This window comes from Mustelus asterias, chromosome 10, assembly GCF_964213995.1.
Source record: "Mustelus asterias chromosome 10, sMusAst1.hap1.1, whole genome shotgun sequence".
Taxonomy (NCBI): Eukaryota; Metazoa; Chordata; class Chondrichthyes; order Carcharhiniformes; family Triakidae; genus Mustelus; species Mustelus asterias.
In genome coordinates, this window is record NC_135810.1 from 103,313,220 (window position 1) to 103,337,534 (window position 24,315).

The window sequence follows — 24,315 nt, forward strand, 5'->3', positions numbered from 1 at the left end:
GTATTGACAGAAATCCAAAAAGTGATACTAGTTTGACAGTGCTATATACCTGTAAATGATCAATTGGTGTAATACGTTCTGGAATGAATTCAGACAGTTGCCTTGCACGTAGCTCCTACAAAAGGTATGACGCATGCAGAATTTTGATTTGATTAGGATGATGTTTATGCTAATGAAGAGATACTTGTTTATCTCTGGGCCCTGATGAATTCTTTCCTGGCCTTCCCTCTAAATCAGCTAATCTTAATCTTGCCGAGATTTGACGTGGGCAACTTGAGTTCTTATTTCCTCAAAGAAGGATAACTAGACAGGCCCACTCATTTCAGAATCCATAATGACTGCTGTTTAGGTTATTATGTTCAGATAATCAACTTTATTGTTGGCAATCCATTCCATTATTTAGAGTTGAATTTAAGTAAGACTAATTGGTCTGTAGCTGCAGTATCTGCTGCTAGAATTTTTGATTATGGTTACTACATTGTGTTTCCAATCTTCTGATGCCCTCCCAGCATCCAACCACCCCTTTACAACGAACATCAGTGCCTCAAAATAATCCTCACTTGAAGCTCTGGGATGAATGCTCTCAATTCTAGGTGATTTATTGGATTTAAAGCTTTTTAAGATTTTCACCTCATTTGCATTGATGTTTCTTACCAGAGTTTTCTCTGGGCGAGGGCATGCTTCTTGTGTCTTCCACTGTGACTACTTGGAGAAAATAATGATCTAAAATGGTTTATTGAGATGATTTTCAGGTGTTATGGTCATTATTCCTTCTCTGACGGCTCTCTTACCGTTGTTATATTCTTTTTACTGTTCTGATTTGCCTCTAACTTTTTTCCTCCTCAGGATGTCTTTCCCTGCCTGCTGATCACACTTTTTATTGTATTTCTGTACATTCCATGCATCAGCGATTCCCTTGGCCCTTTTCCTGAACAATTTGTAAATGCACTTTCAGAATGGTGGGTTGAAGAAAAAGTAACTTTGGGAGTTGTATTGAGAAGGATAGTTAAAGATTTGTTGCAAATGACATTATTTCCCCCAGTTTATCCAATAATTGACCATATGTAAGCAAGTCTTGGTCTTAACCAGTGCTGTTGGGAAGTTGATACAGGTGTTAAAACTGTGGAAAAATGCCTTGCCTCAACTCAATGATTTGCCAGTATTGTGCAGTTGGGTGCCTGCCAGGTGTAAGGGATTGCGCAGGCAGGATTTCCCTTCCATCGTACTTCTCTCTCAACTTTCTGTGATATTGTGCAGCCTGTCATTAGATATTGCCTTGCAATTTGTGTAGTGCATTATGTTTGGTGTCTAAAATTATTGTGGTGCATTTAGTGTGGGTTTTGCCTGGTGATGTCACTCAATAAAGGCAATGGCATGATGTCAACTTGAGTAACTAGGAAATGTTTTTTTTAATTCTTTCACTGGATGTGGGCGTCATTGGCTTGGCTGACGTTTGTTGCTCAACCCTAATTACCCTTTGGAAGGTGGTAGCGAGCTGCCGCCTTAAACTTTTGCAGTCCAAGTGGTGGAGGTACATCCACAGTGCTGTGGGAAGGGAGTTCCAGGATTTTGATGCAACAATAGTGAATGAAAGGTGATATATTTCTAAGTCAGGATGGCATGTGGCTTGGAGAGGAACTTGCAGGTGGTGGTGTTCCCATGTATCAGCTGTCCTTGTCCATCTTGGTTTCGTTTCCCGCTGGTTTAATTGAGTGTACCATTTTAGCCCATGGCTGCAGTTGTAATTGTGTTTATTTTTGTTGAATGCTGGTTCTGCATTATTTAACACAATAATTTTGTTCCAGAAAACAGTATTATAGAACATAGAACAGTACAGCACAGAACAGGCCCTTCGGCCCACGATGTTGTGCTGACCTTCATCTGAAACCAAGATCAAGCTATCCCACTCCCTACCATCCTGGTGTGCTCCATGTGCCTATCCAATAACCGCTTAAATGTTCCTAAAGTGTCTGACTCCACTATCACTGCAGGCAGTCCATTCCACACCCCAACCACTCTCTGCGTGAAGAACCTACCTCTGATATCCTTCCTATATCTCCCACCATGAACCCTATAGTTATGCCCCCTCGTAATAGCTCCATCCACCCGAGGAAATAGTCTTTGAACGTTCACTCGATCTATCCCCTTCATCATTTTATAAACCTCTATTAAGTCTCCCCTCAATCTCCTCCGCTCCAGAGAGAACAGCCCCAGCTCCCTCAACCTTTCCTCATAAGACCGACACTCCAAACCAGGCAGCATCCTGGTAAATCTCCTCTGCACTCTTTCCAGCCCTTCCACATCCTTCTTATAGTGAGGTGACCAGAACTGCACGCAATATTCCAAATGCGGTCTCACCAAGGTCCTGTACAGTTGCAGCATAACCCCACGGCTCTTAAACTCCAACCCCCTGTTAATAAAAGCTAACACACTATATGCCTTCTTCACAGCTCTATCCACTTGAGTGGCAACCTTTAGAGATCTGTGGATATGGACCCCAAGATCTCTCTGTTCCTCCACAGTCTTCAGAACCCTACCTTTGACCCTGTAATCCACATTTAAATTAGTCCTACCAAAATGAATCACCTCACATTTATCAGGGTTAAACTCCATTTGCCATTTTTCAGCCCAGCTTTGCATCCTATCTATGTCTCTTTGCAGCCTACAACACCCCTCCTCCTCATCCACTACTCCACCAATCTTGGTGTCATCAGCAAATTTACTGATCCACCCTTCAGCCCCCTCCTCTAAGTCATTAATAAAAATCACAAAGAGCAGAGGACCAAGCACCGATCCCTGCGGCACTCCGCTAGCAACCTGCCTCCAGTCCGAAAATTTTCCATCCACCACCACCCTCTGTCTTCGATCAGACAGCCAGTTACCTATCCAATCGGCCAACTTTCCCTCTATCCCACACCTCCTTACTTTCATCATAAGCCGACCATGGGGGACCTTATCAAACGCCTTACTAAAATCCATGTATATGACATCAACCGCCCTACCTTCATCAACACACCTAGTTACCTCCTCAAAAAATTCTATCAAATTTGTGAGGCACGATTTGCCCTTCACAAATCCGTGCTGACTATCCCGGATTAATCCGCATCTTTCTAAATGGTCGTAAATCCCATCCCTAAGGACCTTTTCCATCAATTTACCAACCACCGAAGTCAGACTAACCGGTCTATAATTACCAGGGTCATTTCTATTCCCTTTCTTAAACAGAGGAACAACATTTGCCACTCTCCAGTCCTCTGGCACCATCCCCGTGGACAGCGAGGACCCAAAGATCAAAGCCAAAGGCTCTGCAATCTCATCCCTCGCCTCCCAAAGAATCCTAGGATACATTTCATCAGGCCCAGGGGACTTATCGACCTTCAGTTTATTCAAAACTGCCAATACATCCTCCCTCCGAACATCTATTTCCTCCAGCCTATTAGCCTGTAACACCTTCTCTTCCTGAAAAACATGGCCCCTCTCCTTGGTGAACACTGAAGAAAAGTATTCATTCATCACCTCGCCTATCTCTACTGATTCCATACACAAGTTCCCACCACTGTCCTTGACCGGCCCTAACCTCACCCTGGTCATTCTTTTATTCCTCACATAAGAGTAAAAAGCCTTGGGGTTTTCCTTGATCCGACCCGCCAAGGACTTCTCATGTCCCCTCCTAGCTCTCCTCAGCCCCTTTTTCAGCTCGTTCCTTGCTAACTTGTAACCCTCAGTCGAGCCATCTGAACCTTGTTTCCTCATCCCTACATAAGCTTCCTTTATAAAACTGCATTGGACTTGGCTTGTTTTTTGTCTGTTCTGGATCAATGCAGATAATTATTTTGAGCCCTGCGATGCAGAAGAATTGCTTGGGTGTTACTGTACATAATAACATCTCTTTTGATGCTGCATTTAGTGGTACACAAATTATTGAAAGCAATTCAAATATTTAAAACGACTCAGGAATTTTTGGCATGCAACCCAGAAAATTCCTAATGTGTAAACATCATAGCTTGACATGTTATGACCATGATGTGATCAGTTTGCTGTAATGTTTGAGTAGGAGTTCTTTTGAGATAAATTTTTGTGTCTTTTTAAAACACTTTGGGTTTTTTTTCCTGATCTTGATAACCTTGTTTCTTCTTGCGGGCAGAAGCCAAGGATTTGCAAGCAGTTGCCAATCTACCAAAACTTTCTCAACAAGTAGCCAAAGATTAATGTCCAAATATGTCTGGGTACTGACATTACAAGAACAGAAAAGGTTAAAAGTCAGCAGTGGGAAGTTAACTATCACTGATTTTTGCCACACTCAGCCAATTTATCTCCAATTAAAAAGAAGCTGGATATCTGTGAAAAAAATAATATAGCCATATATACTGTGCTGAGCACTGTTTCCATCTGAGTAGAACCGCGTAATTATCATTGTTGATCGTGACATCACATTGACATCTTGGTATACTTGATTATCGTGGTGGAGAAATTTCATAACTTTAGTTTTTAACCTAGAGTATGGGAGAGTTCATAAGTTTTTGCAGTTGCACGGCTTTTTGTGGGTTAGACTTGATGAATTGAATGTACTTATGTTTTGCACCCTGTCCTTGAAGTGTTTCTCACTGGCAAATTTAGAATGGAACCTGTTGCCTCCTCTTCCCCCCCCCCCCCCATCATTCCAGCCCCCTGACAACCCCTCACAAACATTTAAAAAGGAATGCCTTTATTTTAAAGGATGTTAACTTGAGGTGTTTTATATCTACAGAACAGAGCAGTAATCAAAATTGTATCAACTGAAATAAATCTTACAGGGCATCAGTTTTTCTGTGGTTATCAGTTTCAAATGGTTTCAGAAATGCACAAGATGAGGTCTGAAAATTCAGTTTGTACCTGAATGAAAATTACTCTTCCACAAAGATCTGTGGTGTGTACTCAACCTAGAAGTCTGGTGTGTGAAGTGATACTTGTGTAAAACATTCAATACTTGCTTGTAACCATACTGAACACACTGACTCCATACCAGTAAGGAGAGCAAATGTTCCACTAAATATTTCAAGTGCTTGTTGAAGTTTATGGTTATATGGATGTTTTCTATAACTATAAACAATTTAAGGGAACATATTGAATTTAATGCAACCCATTCAACAGCAGCATGTTAATATTGCAGGCCATTTTTTAAAGAAGGGTTGGACAATAAAAAGTAATTGCATGGTAAATCAATGTATCAGACAGCAGATGCATACCAGTTGAAACTGGCTGATAATCATAAGCAAATAAATTCTATGGAGGAGTACCTTTTGTTTTTAAAAAAAATAGTAATTTTCTTTCTTTATCCCTCCAGTTATTAAAATAGACATTACCATTTTTTTATTATTCAGTAACTTTTTATACAAAATGTTGTTAGCTAAGTGGAACCCTCCAATTCAATCTTCTCCTCTTGGCCACTGCTGTGATGTCGCTGACTGGGAGGTCCTTGTGTTTTGTGGAGTGGTTCCATGCAATGTTACTATCAAGGAAGAATGTTTCTTTGCGTTCTATATCTTGCTAGTTGTAAAATGTTATCCCTATCGTGGGCAGGGCCAGGGAAGAAATCATTGACCCTGGTGCTTCTCCTGTTGATGTGGAGATGCCGGCGTTGGAAAAGTCTCACAACACCAGGTTAAAGTCCAACAGGTTTATTTGGCACTAGCTTTCGTAGTCTCAGGCTCCTTCATCAGGTGAGTGAGGACTTGTGTTCACTTTGAATACATGTCCTCACTCACCTGATGAAGGAGCCTGAGACTCCGAAAGCTAGTGCCAAATAAACCTGTTGGACTTTAACCTGGTGTTGTGAGACTTCTTACTGTGCTTCTCCTGTTTCCAGGCCCCTGTTCTCCCCTCTTTATTATCCCCCCATATCCTTCAGTTATCCAGAATTGGGAACCATAAACACAATGGAGTTGAACTGTTTGATGTAAGTTTAACAAAACCTATGCCTCGATTTACAAAGATAATTGAAAGCTCAGTATGATGCACTTTACAACCATGGGTTTGTCAGACAATTACACACAACTTGGTCGTTCACATCATACAATCAGCTCCACTTCTTTGTCAAAGCTCTTCTAGACTTGAAACATTAGCTCTGTGTGCTCTCCACAGGTGCTTTCAGACTTGCTGAGAATTTTCCAGCATTTTCTGTTTTGTTCCTGATTTCACTTAAGTTTAAAAATGGTAAAACACACCAAGGACTCATTTACCTATTTTTATGGTCCTGTGTACTTGTGCTCCATTTTTTAAGGAATCTGTATATTCGTGCAATAAGATTTCTCTGACCCACTTAGTGTCTTGCATTTTCTGGTCTTTATTTCCTTACTTTATTCTTGCGTCACAATCTATGTTGAACTGCATCTGCCCAATCTCTGACCTTTTTCATGTCTTCCGATGGTCTTTGACAACCGGAATCCAGGGTCCTGGTGATTTGCAGATTATTATCACTCAGGAGGAGTTTGGGATGCCTGTGCAAGTGGAAAGACATGCTTCCTCCCAGCCCTGTTTAAATTCCAGCTGCCCTTGTCCTTGCTGTTGCTATAGCCCGCCACTTCTCCTGATCTCCCCATCTTTACCCTTGTTGGACCTGCTGTGTATTTTGTTTTATTGCTCTGCTCCAATGAAATATGCCCCAGTTTTACTAATCCCTATTCATAAGTAAAGCCATTTATTGTTGAAAGGCATTCAAAAATGGATACACTTTTATGTTGGTCGAAGCAATCATTTAAATTGTTTTGGCATTAGTTTTTTTTGCTTTGATGCTCTTGTGTCCTATCATTTATGAAACTTTGATCCCAATGTTTTTCGTTTTTTAAAAAAAACTTTCTTAACTTATGCATTTATGCACTTTGGCATTTATGTAACTGCACCTTCAAGCATATCTGCTCTTTGCTTTTAACAGCTTTTGATTTACTCTCTACATCTCCTTTGTTCTTCCTTGTGGAGTGTATAAGCTAACATTTCTCTGTGCTAAATTTTATCTATCATCTGTGTGTACAATCCATTGTCCTGTGTATTAGTCTGATGTTGTTTACATCCACTCAAAATTAACTACATTTCCTACTAGTTGTCACCTTAAAAATGTGATATTTGTATAATAAATATGTATATGATACATATTTGGGGTCCAGAGCTGGGCCCTGAAAGACACCACTATTTACATTGCTCCAATCATGGAAAATCTTACATTAACCATAATGCTGTTCTCTATCCTTTAATCAATTCCTAACTATGCTGCCGTATTCGCTTTGATGCCATGTGCCTTAATATTAACAGCAACTAAACCTAACATCAGCAAAACTACTATTTCTACAACACTGCCTGCATTTGTCAGCTCCCATCACCCTTGGGTAAGAAGTCCAAATTTTACCAGTTTTCCACCACTTGTGCGACATATAATACAAAGTGGTTCCATCCTCAACTCTGCAGTACATATCCTATTCTTTACTATGTTTATCTGCCACTCTAGCCCTCTCTTGCCCTATCTGGCTCCTTGGCCCTCAGTGTATTAATTTGCAAATTCTCTCATTTTATGAATCTATGGTTTTTTTGACTGGCTGTACTTAATTTCTTACAGTCCTCCTCCTTTGTCACTTTGATGGTTCCCCTAACTTGTCTGTCGTCTTGTGTACTGATGCCACCCAAGGCTACCTCACCACCACCTTTCTCAACTCTTTCAGTGTTGCTAAGTTAGAAGATTGCTAATTTGACATCCAGCATTGGACGAGGAGATTTTCCTCCAATTGAATATTGAGATGACTGAAGCCATTGTTTTGATTCCTCATGCCAAACATTGTTTCTTAACTATTGACTCCATCTCTCTCCTTGGCAACAGCCTACAATCAAGTCAAGTTTGTTCGTGACCATGGTGATCCTGAAAAAGCTTCCAATCTCCTATTTGTGCCATCACTATGACTCCCATTTCCATTTCCGTTGCATCAGTTGACTTCTTCCCTGCCTCAGCTCATCTGCAACCTCCAGAGTATTCCAACAAAAAAAACTGGCTGGTGTCTTACATTCTACCCTCCATAAATTTGAGATCGTCCTAAATTCTGTTGCCCATGTCCTTTCTCACATGAAGTTCCGATCATCTGTCACTTCTGTTCTCGCTGACCTACATTGCCTCCTGGTTAAACAACATCTTGAATTTAACATTCTCATCCTTATTTTCAAATTCCTCCATGGCCTTGCCCCTCCCTCTCTCTGTAATCTCTTCCAGCCACACAACCCTTCCAGAACGATGATGTGTCCCTTTGTTATCCCTAAACTCGGCTGCGCCAATGCACTCCTGGCTGGTCTTGAACATTCTACATTCTCTACACTTTAGGTCGTCCAAGACACTGCTGCACATGTCATAACTCCCAGCAAGTTTAATTCCCTTATTAGCCCTGTGCTCAATGGCCTATATTGGCTTCCAGTCCAGCAGTGTCTTGATTTTAAAATTCTTAAACTTGTTTTCAAATCTCTTCATGGTCAAGTCCCTCCCTATCTCTGTGTGCTCCTCAAACCCCATAACGTTCTCCAGAGACTTCTAATTCTGGCCTCTTGTGCATTCCCTATTTTAATTGCTCCACCCTTGACCATGCCTTCAGTTGCCTAGGTCCAAGCTGTGGACTCCCCTCCCTACATCTCTCTCACTTTCTTCCTTTAAGACACTTCTTAAAATCTACCTCTTTGGTTTGGTCATCTGATCTAATATCTCTTTGTGGCTCAGTGTATATCTTTATTTTATAATGCTCCAATGATGTGCGTTGGGATGTTTCATTACATTGAAAGTGCTATATAAATGAAATATATTATTGTTTAGAAACCTTTTTTTTTTTGCCACCCAGTTTCGATAACTAATCTTGGGATTTTTTTTCCTTCATTGTCAAATCTTGGCGTTTCCGATCACAGTATTGTCGGAGCACCTTCATAGCAGCTGCAACAGTACAATAAGAAGATTCACCACCAACATCTCAGGGTAACTAGGGTGGACAAGCACTGCTGGCCTTGTCAGGCACATCCTATATCCTGAAAATTAATTTCAGAAAGAACAGAAATGATGGATAAGATTTAGGGAGGCAATTAGCTGTGGTTCACAAAGGACCATAGGTATATTTCCATCAGGGAGAGACAGTTGTTTGTGCAGCTTGAGGAGTACCTCTCTGCATCACCTGTGTGGCAAGGTAAGGGGGAAAGCCTCAATGACCAACCACAGCAAGTATGGGAACTGAACTTTTAAATTTAGCTATTTAATTTCATTTTACTGCACATGAAGGAGAAATAATGCCTTGCAATTCCTTGCTCTGTAATTCTGTATAGTGGCATCACTGAAATATTGTGCCGAGTACCAAAATATTTTATGTAATGAATGATTATACAGTGCGGTTTATTTTTGGCATTCATTTTCTCTTGCCAGTTTTTATGGAATTGGGTTATAATATCACAATATTGCAGGAGTATTGGACACTGAAGTCTTAAATATGTGATGCTAGTTATGTTATCTAACCTAAATTTAGAACAATAGAATGCTATTTACATGCCATCCTTTGGCTCACCACATTAATTCAGTGAATAACTAAATTACTTTGGTTTCTGATTTAATCTATATGGTCTGCAGAGTCAACTCGGATGTGTTGGCATTAAGCCCTACAATTCTGCTAAGCAGCCTTTGACTAAGGAGGGGAAAATTGATGAAGTTTCTATTCGTGATTCTAGTCTCATGTCCCTAACCCCAAATACATGCATTTGAATGTCAGGTGAGGACATCGGGAATGAACATCTGAGCACATGAATGTGACCTGAAAGGCATACTAGAGGTTGCTGACATCCATGGAACTGTACCCTGATGAGTAGACAACTCCTTTAGGAGCGAAAGAGATATATTGGCAAAGGATCAGAATGAATGTATTGAGGGATGAAATCTACTTGGAGATCTTTACTGAAGGGAATGCTGAAATTCTGAGATGGTTACCATGGTACTGCATCAAATCGTAGTAATTTGTACAGCACTGCATATCATCACTGCAAGAACTGACGAGAAGCCACCCAGCCTAATTCACCTTCTAGCTCTATGTGTGGTACTTTGCTGCACTTTAGGATTTGTCCTATGATCTGTCACTGGCAGGATTTTACTGGTCAAATTGTTATCTTTGTTATGCTCTGTTCATATGCAAGAAGTGTTATTTGAGTAAAGACAGTCAGTCTTCTGATATGAGTAACTGGTGAGAATGGCATAGCTTTTCCTTTAATTTTTATTCCTCTGCAGCAATTGACTAAATAAATCAATATTTGTAAATTTGAATTGTTGTGGGACTGATGCTCAGTTTTTCAAAACCAATTATTAAAAATTGGTTTAACTGTGTTGCTTTATGTTAAATATGTTGGCTAGGATTTTCCAGCCCTTATTGCTGGCGAGATCCATTGCTGGAAAGCCCCAGCCCTTAATGCTGGCGAGATCCATTGCTGGAAAGCCCACCATGCGTTGGGCGGGGGGGGCTGGGGGCAGGGGGGGGGGGGGGGGGGGGGGGGGGGGCTGGGGGCGGGGCGGGGGGGGTGGGTTCCCAACCATTGTTCTGTAATTTTAAAAAAACAAATGTCTATTCAACACAGATTTTGTGCTTTAAGGGCATACTGGGCTCAGAAGCAAAGACTCAGCTTGAATGATAAATCATACTATTTTATTAATATCATTGAAGACCCAAGGTTGTTTAAGACTGTGCTTATTAGATACAGTTAAAGGATAGAGCAACTTTTATTTTCACGAAATGAAACAAAGCTGTTTACATTTGGAGAAAACAAAACTACAGTCACACTACCTGTAATGAATCATTTACATACTTCAAACCACTGTATGCAAAGCATGAGTTAATTGGTGTAACATTCCAGCTATGAGATATACCAAGTTGGATTACTCCGTAATAAACATAACTTTCTCCCACATGATACTCAAGTATTCTTATAGGAATGATAAGTTCATAAAAACCTGTTACAAATGCTTGGATAAGTTAATTGTACTTTTATCTGCATTCATTATTTTCTCATTTCTGCCCTCCCAATTCCTTCTCCATCTCTTCATACTGTGTATTGGCATTTATGTCATAGTGATGTTAGGTTGTCACCAAAACAATTTTATAACTGACTTTAATAGGAAAGTTCTAATCAAAAGTACACTGGTGAAATATCATAAATTGTCTTTTTCTCTTTCCCTCTTTCCAGGTGGTGATTGATCCACACATTTTTCTGTTTGTAATGCAATTGCAAAAATGTATATTTGTATAGGACTTCACAGCAGCATTATGAAGCAAAATGAGACCCGAAGCCACATTAGGCTTTATTTGCCCTGATAGACAAAAACTTGGCCAAAGAAAAAGGTTCTAAGCACCTTAAAGGAAGAAAGCAAGATAGAGAATTGGAGAGGTTTTAGGTGGGAGTTGCAGAGTTGAGGGTCCAGGCAGCTGAAGACATGGCCACCAATGATGGAGCAATTAAAATTGGGATTCCCAAGAGGTCAAAATCTGGCGAGAGTGCAAATATCTAGGAGGGTTATGTGGCTGGAGGAGATTACAGATATAGGGAGAGGCAAGGCCATGGAGGGATTTGAAAACAAGGGTGAGAACGTTAAATTCAAGATGTTGCTTCACAAAGCCAACGTAAGTCAGCGGGAACAGAGGTGACAGATGATTGAAACTTAAGGACATGGGCAACAGAGTTTAGGATGATCTCAAATTTATGGAAGGTGGAATGCAAGATGCCAACCAGTTTTGTTGGAATGCTTTGGAGGTAATAAAGACAAGAATGAAGATTTCACCTGCAGATTTCAGCACCACTCCCAGTTCCCGAAAAACCCATTGCATTCAGTGACTTCTAATGTTGTATTCTTTAGTCTTGGAGACATCCTGCTTGCCATATGTGTCTTATTTTCAATATTGACCCCATTATAAAGTTGACTTTTCAAATGATGTTTTAATATCTGTAGTTTTATAACGGAACATACACAACTTGGAAATACCATGTTAAAATGAAATGGCAGTGATATATAGTTAATGATCCACATAGTTATTCTTTACATCTTTGTATGTAATTAAATAAATTGCTTATATTTTAGTTCTTTTCACAATTGACTTCACTTTGTTCCTTGTCTTCTAGGACTTTTAGTCAGAAGAGAATTGCAATTGAGAAGGACTATGCTCAGGTAAGGTGTGAGTGAATTCCTTTCTTTTATACAGCTCAAATATTGTATTATAGCAGAAACCATGTTTTAAATTCACAAACTAATGCCCATTGTCAAGGACCTTTGAGTAAAACAGGACAAAGTAAATCAGTAAGTGGTGATGAATTGAATTCAAACTAATATAAAAGCCTGCAATACGTAGGAGGAAGAAAAGCATTTGAGTTTTGAAATCCCAAGAAGAAATTGATTTTAAAGTATGTGACTAAGTGATGAGTTTTGATTTCATTAAGGTGCCGAGATAGGGGGAGTAGTGTTGGCACTTGAGGAAAGTTCAGAGGAACCATAACAGTTTTAATAGAGTAGTCAAAATAAACAAGAGATTAGAACAAAGGCAAGAGTAGAGGTTGTAAGCTTTTTCATGAATTCTTTACAAGTGTTTGTAAGAGGTACTAGAAAAGCCTCTCTGGTATGGGGACAGAATTCCAAGGGCCGAATTTTCACTCCCAAGCTGGGTGCACAGCCAGGAAAATTCCTGACTCCCTAAACTTGACTTGGGAGAAACTTCTGCAAATGACCAGATTTTCGTTCCATTGTGGGGAGTGCGTGCTATCTAGTGTCGGCTCTGCTGCCCTGGAAACGGTGCGGAGGCAGTCACGGAGCTGCTGAGTACTGAGGCGGGCTACTGAGAAGGTTCACCACAGTGCCCTGGACTTCATTCTGGTTGCAATAAAAATAGTAAAGCGAAAAAAACCCTCTAGCCCTTCCAGCCCATCAGCTCCCACATGCTCTCCATGCCAAGACGCACCCGACATATACGTACACACTCCCAGTGAAAACCAGGGGGTGGGACTTCTGGAATCAGGGCTTTGGTGCCATTTTGCTGACTCAGCAAATTTTTAAGGCCCAAATCTTGATCGGATGCCAGCTTCATAGGAAAGTAGGTGAAATGAGATGGAAATAATTATTTGGTACAAAGGAAAAGTGGAACTTTTTGGAGGATGGAGAAAATGTGGGAATTTCCAATGAGTCAGTTGAAGAATGAAGTTGGAAAAATCAAAGCTATGCAGCAGTAACCAGCAAGAGATATAAAGAAACTGCATTTGAAAAATCGAGAGAGTAATTTAATTACTTAGAGGTGATCAAGTTGTAGGGATTCAGAGATATTTCACAGCAAGATGACTGGATGGTGTTCAGTACCCTAAACTGAAATTCTAACTGAATAGAGCAACATAGAACACTTTCCATTCATATTATAGTATCTAGATAGCTGAAGAATACAGAAAGGGAAATATCAGAAGTAGTGGCTGAACGCTTGGTGGAAGAGACTGTTCAAAAGTGGAGAAGTGAGCAAGTTCCAAGCAGTAGCTAACTCTGTTTTCAATAGTGGCATGAAAAATTCCAGTTGTGGGTTGTGCGGTTGAGAGGTGTGAAGTGGCCGTAGTGGTGATGGCAGGAAAGAGATCCAAGTCAGATAAATGGAATCTTCAAAAATGGGTGTGGGGTTGCTTAGTAAGGGAAGTGGGTGGATGGCAGCGGTGAAGGTAAGATCATGGAGATACTGCAGAACAAGTTTCAAATTTAATGCATAAAAGGATTGATACTCTATGGAGGTGGTGGGTGAGTGTGACTTGATGTGGGACATTATGCAAGGCAGTGTTTTGAACTAGTTGGAGTTTGCTGGCCTCCTATTCTGCATAAAGAGCAAAAGAGTGTTAAATGCATTAAACCTGTTTCGTGTGGCAGAGGTTATGGGTGAACTGGTGGCACAGTGATTAGCACGGCTGCCTCAAGTGCCGGGGACCTGGGTTCAATTCCAGCCTTGGATGACTGTCTGTGGAGTTTACGTGTTCTCCCCATGTCTGTCTGGGTTTCCTCTGGGTGCTCTGGTTTCCTCCCACAGTCCAAAGATGTATAGGTTAGGTGGAGTAGCCAGGTTAAATCTGCGGGGTTACAGTAATAGGGCAGGAGGTGAGCTTGGGTGAGATGCTCTTTCAACGAGTCGATGCAGACTCAGTGGGCTGAATGGCCTCCTTCTGCACTAAGGATTCTACAGTTCAATGGCTCCAAGTTGACAATGTTGTAGAGCTGGAAGTAGGAGGAATTTTGCTTCATGCTTATGTTTGGTTTAAACAGGCAACATCGCCAATTACTGCCTACCCTTTTCAAATAGCTTTTTCAGTTAATTCATTTCAAAGGTTTTAACTCTTCAGAAGTCCAGTTTTGCATGAAATATAATCATTTCTTTCTGAAAACCAAATAGTATTATGAATATACTGATTAGCTCGCATCAACCAAGCAGATCACTGATTCTGTCACTTTCGTTTCCCAGTTATGACTAAGGTTTAATTTCCCCTCCTACTCCTGTTGAAACTGGGCTTGTGTGGGAGTAACAGTTAAACATCTCAATTAGACCACCCCAATCATCTCTACTGAAGGGAATAGAAGCCTAGTCTGTGTAGCTTTCATAATTTAATCTTTTAAACTCCAATATTAATTCTGGTGAATCTGTGCTGCACCCACTCCAAGACTTGAGCATCGTTGCAATGATGTGGTTCTCAGACTGAATATAGTTATCCAGATGGGGACTAACTGGAGCTTTTAATAGCTGCAAAATAACTTTTTACATTTGCATTCTAGCTCTCCTGAGATCAAGACTGACATTTGGTTTTTAATTTTATTTTGTACCTGTACATCAGCTCTTTGTGATATCTGTACAGGGATTTCATTTCACCCTGCACCTTTACAGTTCCTATCTTCTCACCTTTTAGGACCTGTCTTGCATGACCTCATGTTAAACTCTGTTCAGAACAGTTTTGCCGCTCATTTAATCAAGGCAGAATGAGTTAACATTTCCTTTAGCTGAACTTTGGGAAGATTAAAGCAAAGACTTTCAATGCTGTCATCAACTTCTTTGTGGCCAGCTCTATCTCCTCTCTCTTGCTTCTCATTCTGAATCAGACTTTGCAAAATGTTTTCTGGCTTGATGCAGAGGTTGGGTGTTAAATCTTACAACCCACCAGTCACCAAAAAATGATAACTCCTGTCTTCACCCCTACCTTTCCTGCCCTCCCATCCACTATTGTCACTGAAACCCTTATCTACACTTTTGTCACTTCAGTACTTGATTTCTCCAACCTCTATCTTGCTTGCCTGCCATTATTCGACCCTTCATAAACTCCCAACTAATCCTTTCTTTACACATTTTGATCCTCAGTTCTGATTTTCTCTGCTTTCTTACCATCAATCATGCAGCTGCTTCTGCGTTCTCTGGAAACCTCTCCCTATATCCCCTTGGCTCTATTGCTCTTTCCATCTTTAAAAAATAAATCAATCTATTTGACCAAGATATTGTTCACAACTGCTTCCAATGTGAGTTAGTGCAAATTTCTCGATTTTATTTTTCCAGTCCTTTTTTTTGTCAGATTCCTCCACGTTTGACTTGAATTTATACCCAAGTCTGCTTATGTACAAGGTTTGTCGCATTCCCTCCTGTCTAGATCCTGGCAGGTATAATTTGTATTTTATATTGAGAGATTTATCAGCTGGGAAGGTTAGTTGAGCGATTTCATGTTGTAATTGTATCTGACAAGCATTTAACAGGAATTGATTGTGCCCATAATTAAACAGAAGTACAGTAAAACTAGAATTCATTGATATACTATTGTGTAATCACTGCAGTACATTAACATAATTATGGAAAATAAAAAGAATGCCAGTAAGCTAAAGTGATGTTTTATTTTCCTCACTGACGGCAATTAGGTAGCAAAAATTGTTGGTCTATGCAAAGGATGTCAAACATCTGGTGTGCAGGAGCAGCCTGATCAGGCCTGTTGTGTGACGTTTATAAGAATGGGATGCGATTCTGCTGGGTGCTGCTTCTAACTGGCTGGGAGAGCTGCAACCCCACTGAACTGGATAATGTGAGAAAGACATTGGAGAAGAATTAAAAGATGTACTGAGACAAGGGCATTAACTTTGTGGTTAAGGAACCAAGACCTGATGAAGGGATTGACACATGAAGTTTAAGGATAGACGGGGACAGATTTGAGAGCTGACAACAGACTAAAGGAAAATGGAGAGGGCATGGAATTTGGCTTCTGATTTTCAAGAGCGGAGGGGGAGAGCAAGAAGGAGGGCAGCTCGAGGCAGTAGAATGGATTGTTTCAATTTTGGTGATGAAGTCCTTGAGCTCCCTGCACTTGGAGACAAGGGTGGGGGCAAGGGCGAGTGATGGGTTACCCTTGCTCTGTGTGTTTTTGTTAAGTAGGGTCTTGATGTGGTTCAGCATTATTTGGATGGCATAAGCCAGTTGCACACCAGATGCACTCCAATCTGAGCCCCTTGGACTGTGTGAAAATAGAGGTTGTGCCAGATAGATTGTTGGGATACACGAGTGTTAGAGAATCTGTTAGGGTAAAGGCTTCAATGATGGCTAATCACAGCAATGGCTAAAGAAGTATTGTGGCAAATGATGGCCACTAGACAATTGAGATTTAGAAAGTGCAATTCTAAATTATTTGAAGTAGAATTTTTCACCAGGGCAGATGGCGAAGGAACTGTAATTAAATGACAGTCTGGGGACTTTCTTGTGTACATTCTAGGTATTTTAACTGGCATTCTAATCATGTTCATTTGAGACTTTAACCATTTAGGAAACAGAAGATAGTTTGGTCAAAGAACTCAGGAAATCTGCAATAAGTTGTAGATTTATACTTGTCAAAGACAGGGTGGGACTGGACTAGCATATTACAGCTCTTGATTTCCAGTTCAGCCTTGGGCGCAGTTTGACACTCAGTCTCTGTTCTCTCTCCATAACTTCTGCTTCCCTCCCACCGGGCGGCAGTTATTTGCTGCACAACTTGTTCAGTGGAAGCTGCTGCTTATTAACTCATTCCAAATCACAACCCACAACATGATCAATGATTTGCATTCTAGTTGGCCTAACTGGGGTGAGGCTAATTCTTAATTGACTTGATGGGTGTGTGATCAATCTGTGATTGGTCTAGGTGGGCATGATCAGTTTCTCATTGGTTTCTTGAGGGTGATGGTCATCTATTAATGTCATTTTCCATTGTCCCGTGTCTGATACCTTTAAGGTATCGATTACTTGTGGGACCATCTCTCTCATTAAACCTTGTTTCTTTTATCTTGAGAAGAAGTAAGTAAAGTATGTTTTATGATATCTCCCTTGCCTATTTGTTCATTTTTTTTAAAAAGTTTTTATTTATTAGTCACAAGTAAGGCTTACATTAACAGTGCAATGAAGTTACTGTGAAATTCTCCTAGTCACCACAGTCCGGCACCTGTTCGGGTCAATGCACCTAACCAGCATGTCTTTCAGAATATGGGAGGAAACTGGAGCACCTGAAGGAAACCCATGCAGACACTGGGAGAACGTGCAAACTCCACACATTCAGTGACCACACATTCAGTGGGAATGGAACCTGGGCCCTTGGCGCTGTGATGCAGCAGTGCTAACCACTGTGCCACCGAGCCGCCTATTTGTTCAGGATGGTGAAAATATGCTGCCATGTCCCCATGATTGATATATTGAGCTCATCATCTCAAAATGTCATATAATTGGCATTAAATCAGACCCTTAAGTGACACTCTGTTTTGGACAGGTTATTTGAAGATTGTTGTTACTTGGAATGATTTACTTTTAAAACAAAGGATAGAATTAGAAAGTTGCTTATCACCTTAAAACTAATAAAGAAGTTTACAATAGTGTTATGTATAGAATATGTGAGAATAATTTTCATGTCTGCTTTTACTTGCATTAAGATAGCATGTGATGTCTGAGAACATAGGTTAATTGGATGTCTAATTGATCTAAAGGTAACTTCAGTTAAACAGATGTTTGGCAGTGTTTTTGCTGAAGACACTGCTTTGCTATTGTATGGTTTTGTATCTAGCAGTGCTTGATATCAGTTAATTAAACTTGAATAGTCTTGCAAAACTTAAAAGTTACAGCAATTGCACAGTTTAGGTAAGATACATATAAAGTCAAAGCTCAAGTGATTGGTGTGCTCAACGTGGCAGTACATTCAACTAACAGGTATTAAAATTAAAAAGAACTACAGTTACAAAAGTTAATTACATAACATTCTAAACTTACAAAATCAAAGATGGTTATGTAATTGAAAAACTCTGACAATTTAAATTCTGCTGACAGGGTGGCATGGTAGCAAGCACTGCTGCCTCACAGCGCCAAGAGCCTGGGTTCAATTCTAGCCTTGGGTGACTGGCCATGCTCAATTGCCCCCAAGATGTGTAGGTTGGGTTCATTAGCCATGGTAATGCATGGGGTTACAGGGATAGAGAAGGGTGGTGGGCCTGGGTGAGATGCTCTTTCGAAGATTTGGTGTAAACTCAATGGGCTGAAAGCCACCTTCTGCACCGCGGGGATTCTTTAAAATCCTTTAAAAATCTCAAGTTAAACTGCACTAATTTAATGCACAAGGCTGGGTGTTTTAATACATGTTTTTCTTTGAAAAATAGGACTTTGAATTTATACAATGGGACTGATCATTTTACTTGGGAGGGAGGCGGATGAAGGGAGGAGGTGCCAGTAATTGTTCAACCTTGATATCTTGCATCACTGCCTTAAGAGAAAAAACCTATGGCCAATGAAAAAAACCTATGAAAAAACAAGTTTGAATGTAATGCTGAGAACCAGTTGTGTGATGATGAGCCAGTGTCCCAGAATTCAGTATAAAATCATGTTGGGTTTTAGTTTGGAGTAAACTAAACTAAAATTAATCATTAAAAATCAATTTTCTGACATTTGCAAATTGGAAGTAAGTAGAACCATAGAATCCCCGCGGTGCAGAAGGAGACCATTCAGCCCATTGAGTTTACACCAAATCTTCGAAAGAGCATCTTACCCAGGCCCACCACCCTTCTCTATCCCTGTAACCCCATGCATTTACCATGGCTAATGAACCTAACATACACATCTTGGGGCAATTTAGCATGGCCAGTCACCCAAGGCTAGAATTGAACCTGGGCCCCTGGCGCTGTGAGGCAGTAGTGCTTGCCATCATGCCGTCCTGTCAGCAGAATTTAAATTGTCAGCAATTACTGCAAGTTGAAAAATAGGTGTTCAATACTGTATTGTGTACGTATAATGTGTGTATTACATAAAACTAACTTGTATCATTGCCTGAAATTTATTAATTCATTCTCTGCTGTATTTGGAGCACTTGGGACTGGCTGAGTTTGGCAGGATTTATTCAGCGAAATCGACAGAAATGCCTTTGAATGACTGAGCAATAGGTATTTGTAATTATGGGAATGTTTATGGACTTCAGTTTCTTTGCAGCAAGGGTAATAAGCTGTGCAGTAGTCACTAGTGTTGAACTTCACAGCAGGTGGTGGTTAGGGTGAAGGTTCTAAATCTGAGACCACCACTTGTAATTTGTAATTTACGCCATGTCTCAATCCCTTGGGTTGTCATGTAGCATTTGTCTATTGTCAGGGAAGCTGGATGCCTACTAATGCTGTGACTGCCAAGTTAAAGGCGCAGAAGTAAAGCTTGATTTCACAAGGACCCAAAGTTTCTCAGTGCTTCATAACTTTGCTGGGCAACACAACAATATCAGTAAGCTAAACTGAAAAAATACGGCAGCATTGATAGGTAGCAATGTAGCAGATGTTGCAGGGAAGGTAGCCAAGTAATAAAATACCAGTAATTGTAACACTGTTTGAGGTATTGTTTATAAAGTAGTGCACAAGTGTTAGAAATTGTGCCAAGGCTTTTCTGTTACAATATTTCGGGTGCAAATGTGTTTCACAGTAATAATTATTCTACATCACGAGTAAGCAGCTTCAGTTTAACAATGCGTTGTGTTAAACAGTTAAAAAGTAATGGATGGTATTAAAAATAGTGCAATATTTTTTCAAATAAAACTTCAATAATGTTGAACAAATTTCTATTTAAATTGTTGCAAAAACGCACACTGTCTCAATGTAACTTCTACTACAAAAACAATTTAAATTTCAAATTATTCACAAAACGTTCTACAGTCCTAGAAGAGAAGATGGACTCTGCAGGTATTCCCTCAACCCCAATATTCACCCTTCCACCCCCACTATTTACAAACAGATGGAAAACTTTAAGAACTGTCACAGAGGCAACTTTTGATTATTTTTCTCTTTTACTTTTAATAAAATGCTGAATTCTGAATTGGAGCCTAGGGACTTATTATCTTCCATGCCTTGGTTATATTTCTGGCACTCGTTGCTTGAGCATAAGATTATTAACATGGCGCTCAGGACATCAGCCTATTCTCTCTGTGACTCCAAATCCGAGCTGACCGTGATTTTGGTGTTTCCAATAGCTGGTTTTGCGGAAATAGGGTCCTTGTCCCAAACAAACAAACTACCATATATTAAGTTGATCTTTCTTTACACCCTAGCTATAACTGTAACACATTCTGCACCTCTCCTTTCCTTCTCTATGTATGGTATGCTTTGCCTGTATAGCATGCAAGAAACAATACTTTTCACTATATACTAATACATGTGACAATAAGTCAAATCGAAACATTTGGACCTGTTTCTTTGCATCCTCTTGCGACATCACTGAAAAAGTGGGTTAGCAGATATTGGAAATGACTTTTGACAGTGTTGCACAATTTTGTTTTGACTGAAAATAACTTTTTTAATTGATTTAAGATGATTTCAGAATGTGTAGTTCAGTTCCCCCCAGTTCTGAACCACAAGTTGAGTTATGGCATCTGTTTTCAACTTTTGCTAGTGCCACATGGTTGGTCTGTGGGGTAAGTGATTGACTGCACAAGGGAAAAGGTCCCTGGTTGGTCATTGAGTTTGTTGCCACATTGATTTTGTTTTTCCTCAGAAGATTTTGGTATAAGCATAGTGTCAGATGACTGGGAGTGCAGATGCTCAGTTGATGGCATATGTTGCACTTCACACTCTTCCATCAAATTAGAACATAGAACATAGAAAAGCTACAGCACAAACAGGCCCTTCGGCCCACAAGTTGCGCCGAACATGTCCCTACCTACTAGGCTTACCTATAACCCTCTATCTTACTAACTTCCATGAACTTATCCAAAAGTCTCTTAAAAGACCTTATCGAATCCGCCTCCACCGCCACTACCAGCAGCCGATTCCACGCACCCACCATCCTCTGAGTGAAAAACTTACTCCTAACATCTCCTCTGTACCTACTCCCCAGCACCCTAAACCTGTGACCTCTTGTGGCAACCATTTCAGCCCTGGGTAAAAGCCTCTGAGAATCCACTCTATCAATACCTCTCAACGTCTTATGCACCTCTATCAGGTCACCTCTCATCCTTCGCTTCTCCAAGGAGAAAAGACCGAGCTCTCTCAACCTATCCTCATAAGGCATGCCACCTAATCCATCCTTGTAAATCTCCTCTGCACCCGTTCTATGGCTTCCACACCCTTTCTGTAATGAGGCGACCAGAACTGGGCACAGTACTCCAGGTGGGGTCTGACCAGAGTCCTATACAGCTGCAGCACTATCTCCTGATTTTGAAACTCAATTCCTCTATTGATGAAGGCCAGTATTCCATACGCCTTCTTAACCACAGCGTCTACCTGCGACGCTGCTTTGAGCATCCTATGAACCCGGATCCCAAGATCCTTCTGATCTTCCACACTGCCAAACGTCTTACCCTTAATATTATATTCTTTCATCCTATTCAACCTGCCAAAATGAACCACCACACACTTATCTGGGTTGAAGTCCATCTGCCACTTCTCCGCCCAATCTTGCATCTTATCTATGTCTCATTCCTGCCCATATACACTCTTCAGTTCATGAAAATTATGTGAAGATACGTGAATTGTTTTCACTCAACAAATCATAGAAACCCTACAACACAGAAAGAGGCCATTCGGCCCATCGAGTCTGCACCGACCACAATCCCACCCAGGCCCTACCCCCATATCCACCCACTAATCCCTCTAACTTACGCATCCCAGCACACTAAGGGCAATTTTAGCATGGCCAATCAACCTAACCCGCACACCTTTGGACTGTGGGAGGAAACCGGAGCACCTGGAGAAAACCCACGCACACACGAGGAGAATGTGCAAACTCCACACAGACAGTGACCCAAGCCGGGAATCGAATCCAGGTCCCTGGAGCTGTGAAGCAGCAGTGCTAACCACTGTGCTACCGTGCCGCCCAAATGTTATGGATGCATGTGTTTCTAACAGTGAAGTTTTTAATATTGCGTTGAAAACATCTTGCATGTTCTGAAGATCGTTGTATTTGCTTTTGCCAAGCAATTTGAATAGGAAGCGAATAGAGAATTGATTTCATTTTTAGTATTTAATTCATTTAGTGGTACATTTATCAGTACAGTGTATAAACTGTGTTGTCTTAATCTTGCAGTTGAGAGTTATTTTGATGGAGTCGAATGCTGAAACCTGCTTGTTCGGAGTGTGACAGGTTGTTCAACTCCATTATAGCTCAAAAAGATTCCTTGTCGCCTTGGCCCATAAAACTGCAATTATTTGTTTTGATTCCATTTAGCTTTGATATCTGAAGTTCTCCAGGGGATTACATGACACACAAAGCTGACAAAAAAAGAATATAAATAAAAGAATGATGGAATCATATTGGCATTAATGAATAATCATTTCTTTAAAAGATACAGGGGGTGGGGGGGAATGCATCTTCAGAATTTAGATGCCGCTGCACAAAACCTCCACTTTGTATCACAAAACCATACATAATGTAACATAGCGAGTAGTTAGAATGGATTTAATTATTGAAATCGGCTTAATCCTATTCAGCAGACAGTTTAGCTTGGGTATTAAATGCTGAGTTCCTGAAGTGAAAAGTGCACTGTAAGTCTCAAGTGTGTTATTGTACCACCTTGCAACAGTGTGGAACATTGTGATAGCAGAAGACAGACCAAGTGTTGTGTTGCTGCAAAACCCTAATTAGGAGCAGGAAGAGTCTGAAGGCTTTGTGGGTGGTGATCTCATTGGGTAATTGGAGTAACACCAGGCAGGCCTGCAAAAAGGATTGAGAGAAATTTATGAATAAGAAAATTAGCATGGCCATTGCAAGGCAGTCAAGTTACTCAATGAGCTTTAAACGCAAAACATTTTAAGTCCATGTTTTGGAACTGAGTAGCCGTCAGCTGTTAATTTGTTTGTTTTAACAGTAAGTAATTTATTTTTACATTCACTATAATCTATCAATGATTCGGAACTAATGTGTCATCTTCTGTTGTGGAATACCCTCCCGCACCACTCATCAACCTCCTCCTATTCATTTTAAGACCCTCCTCAAAGCCAGTGCTTTCTCTTGGAACCCCTGTGTGACGACTTGATTTTCTATGTTTAAAGGCTCTCTCTATAATACAAGTTGCATTGTCTGTCATTGCTATCTCTGTTAAGTCTTTTAATTGTATTTCTTTATCTACCCAACTTATCCTTTAAAGACAGATAGTATTTTAGGCTCGCCCCTTGACGTTCAATGGCATTACCGTCGCTGAATCCCCACTATCAACATCCTCGGCGTTAGCATTGACCAGGAATTGAACTGGACTAGCCAGATTAATAATGTGTCTACAAGAGCAGGAATCCTGTGGCGAGTAACTCACCACCTGATTTCCCAAAGACTGTGCACCATCTACAAGGCTCAAGTCAGGAATATGATGGAATATTCTTCACTTGCCTGGATGAGTGCAGCTCCAACAACACTCAAACTCAGCACCATCCAGGACAAAGCAGCCTGCTTGATTGGCACCCCATCTACAAACACTTACTTCCTCCACTACTGATACACAATGGTACAAGTGTGTATCATCTATAAGATGCACTGCAAGAATTCATCAAGGCTCCTTAGACAGCACCTTCCAAGCCCACGACTGTTATACCATCTAGAAAAACAAGGGCAGTATACACATGGGAACACCAGCTGAAAGTTCCCCTCCAAGCCACACTAGTACCATCCTTACTTGGAAGTATATTGTTGTTCCAACACTTTACTGGGCCAAAATCCTGGAACTCCCTAACAGTAATGTGGGTGTACCAATAGCACATGGACTGCATTGGTTAAAGAAGGCAATTTACCATCACCTACTCGAGGGCGATAAGGAATTGGCAATGAATGCTGACCTAGCCAACGATGCCCACAT

General features: G+C 40.6%; 1 protein-coding gene across 1 annotated transcript in view; it reads left to right on the forward strand.

Moving 5' to 3' along the window:
- fchsd2 (FCH and double SH3 domains 2) overlaps positions 1–24,315 on the forward strand; it is a 178,859-nt gene that overhangs the window by 10,073 nt on the left and 144,471 nt on the right. The window contains exon 3 of the mRNA XM_078221460.1: positions 12,139–12,184. Coding sequence (XP_078077586.1) covers positions 12,139–12,184 — 46 coding nt within the window. The remainder of the gene's footprint in view (positions 1–12,138; positions 12,185–24,315) is intronic.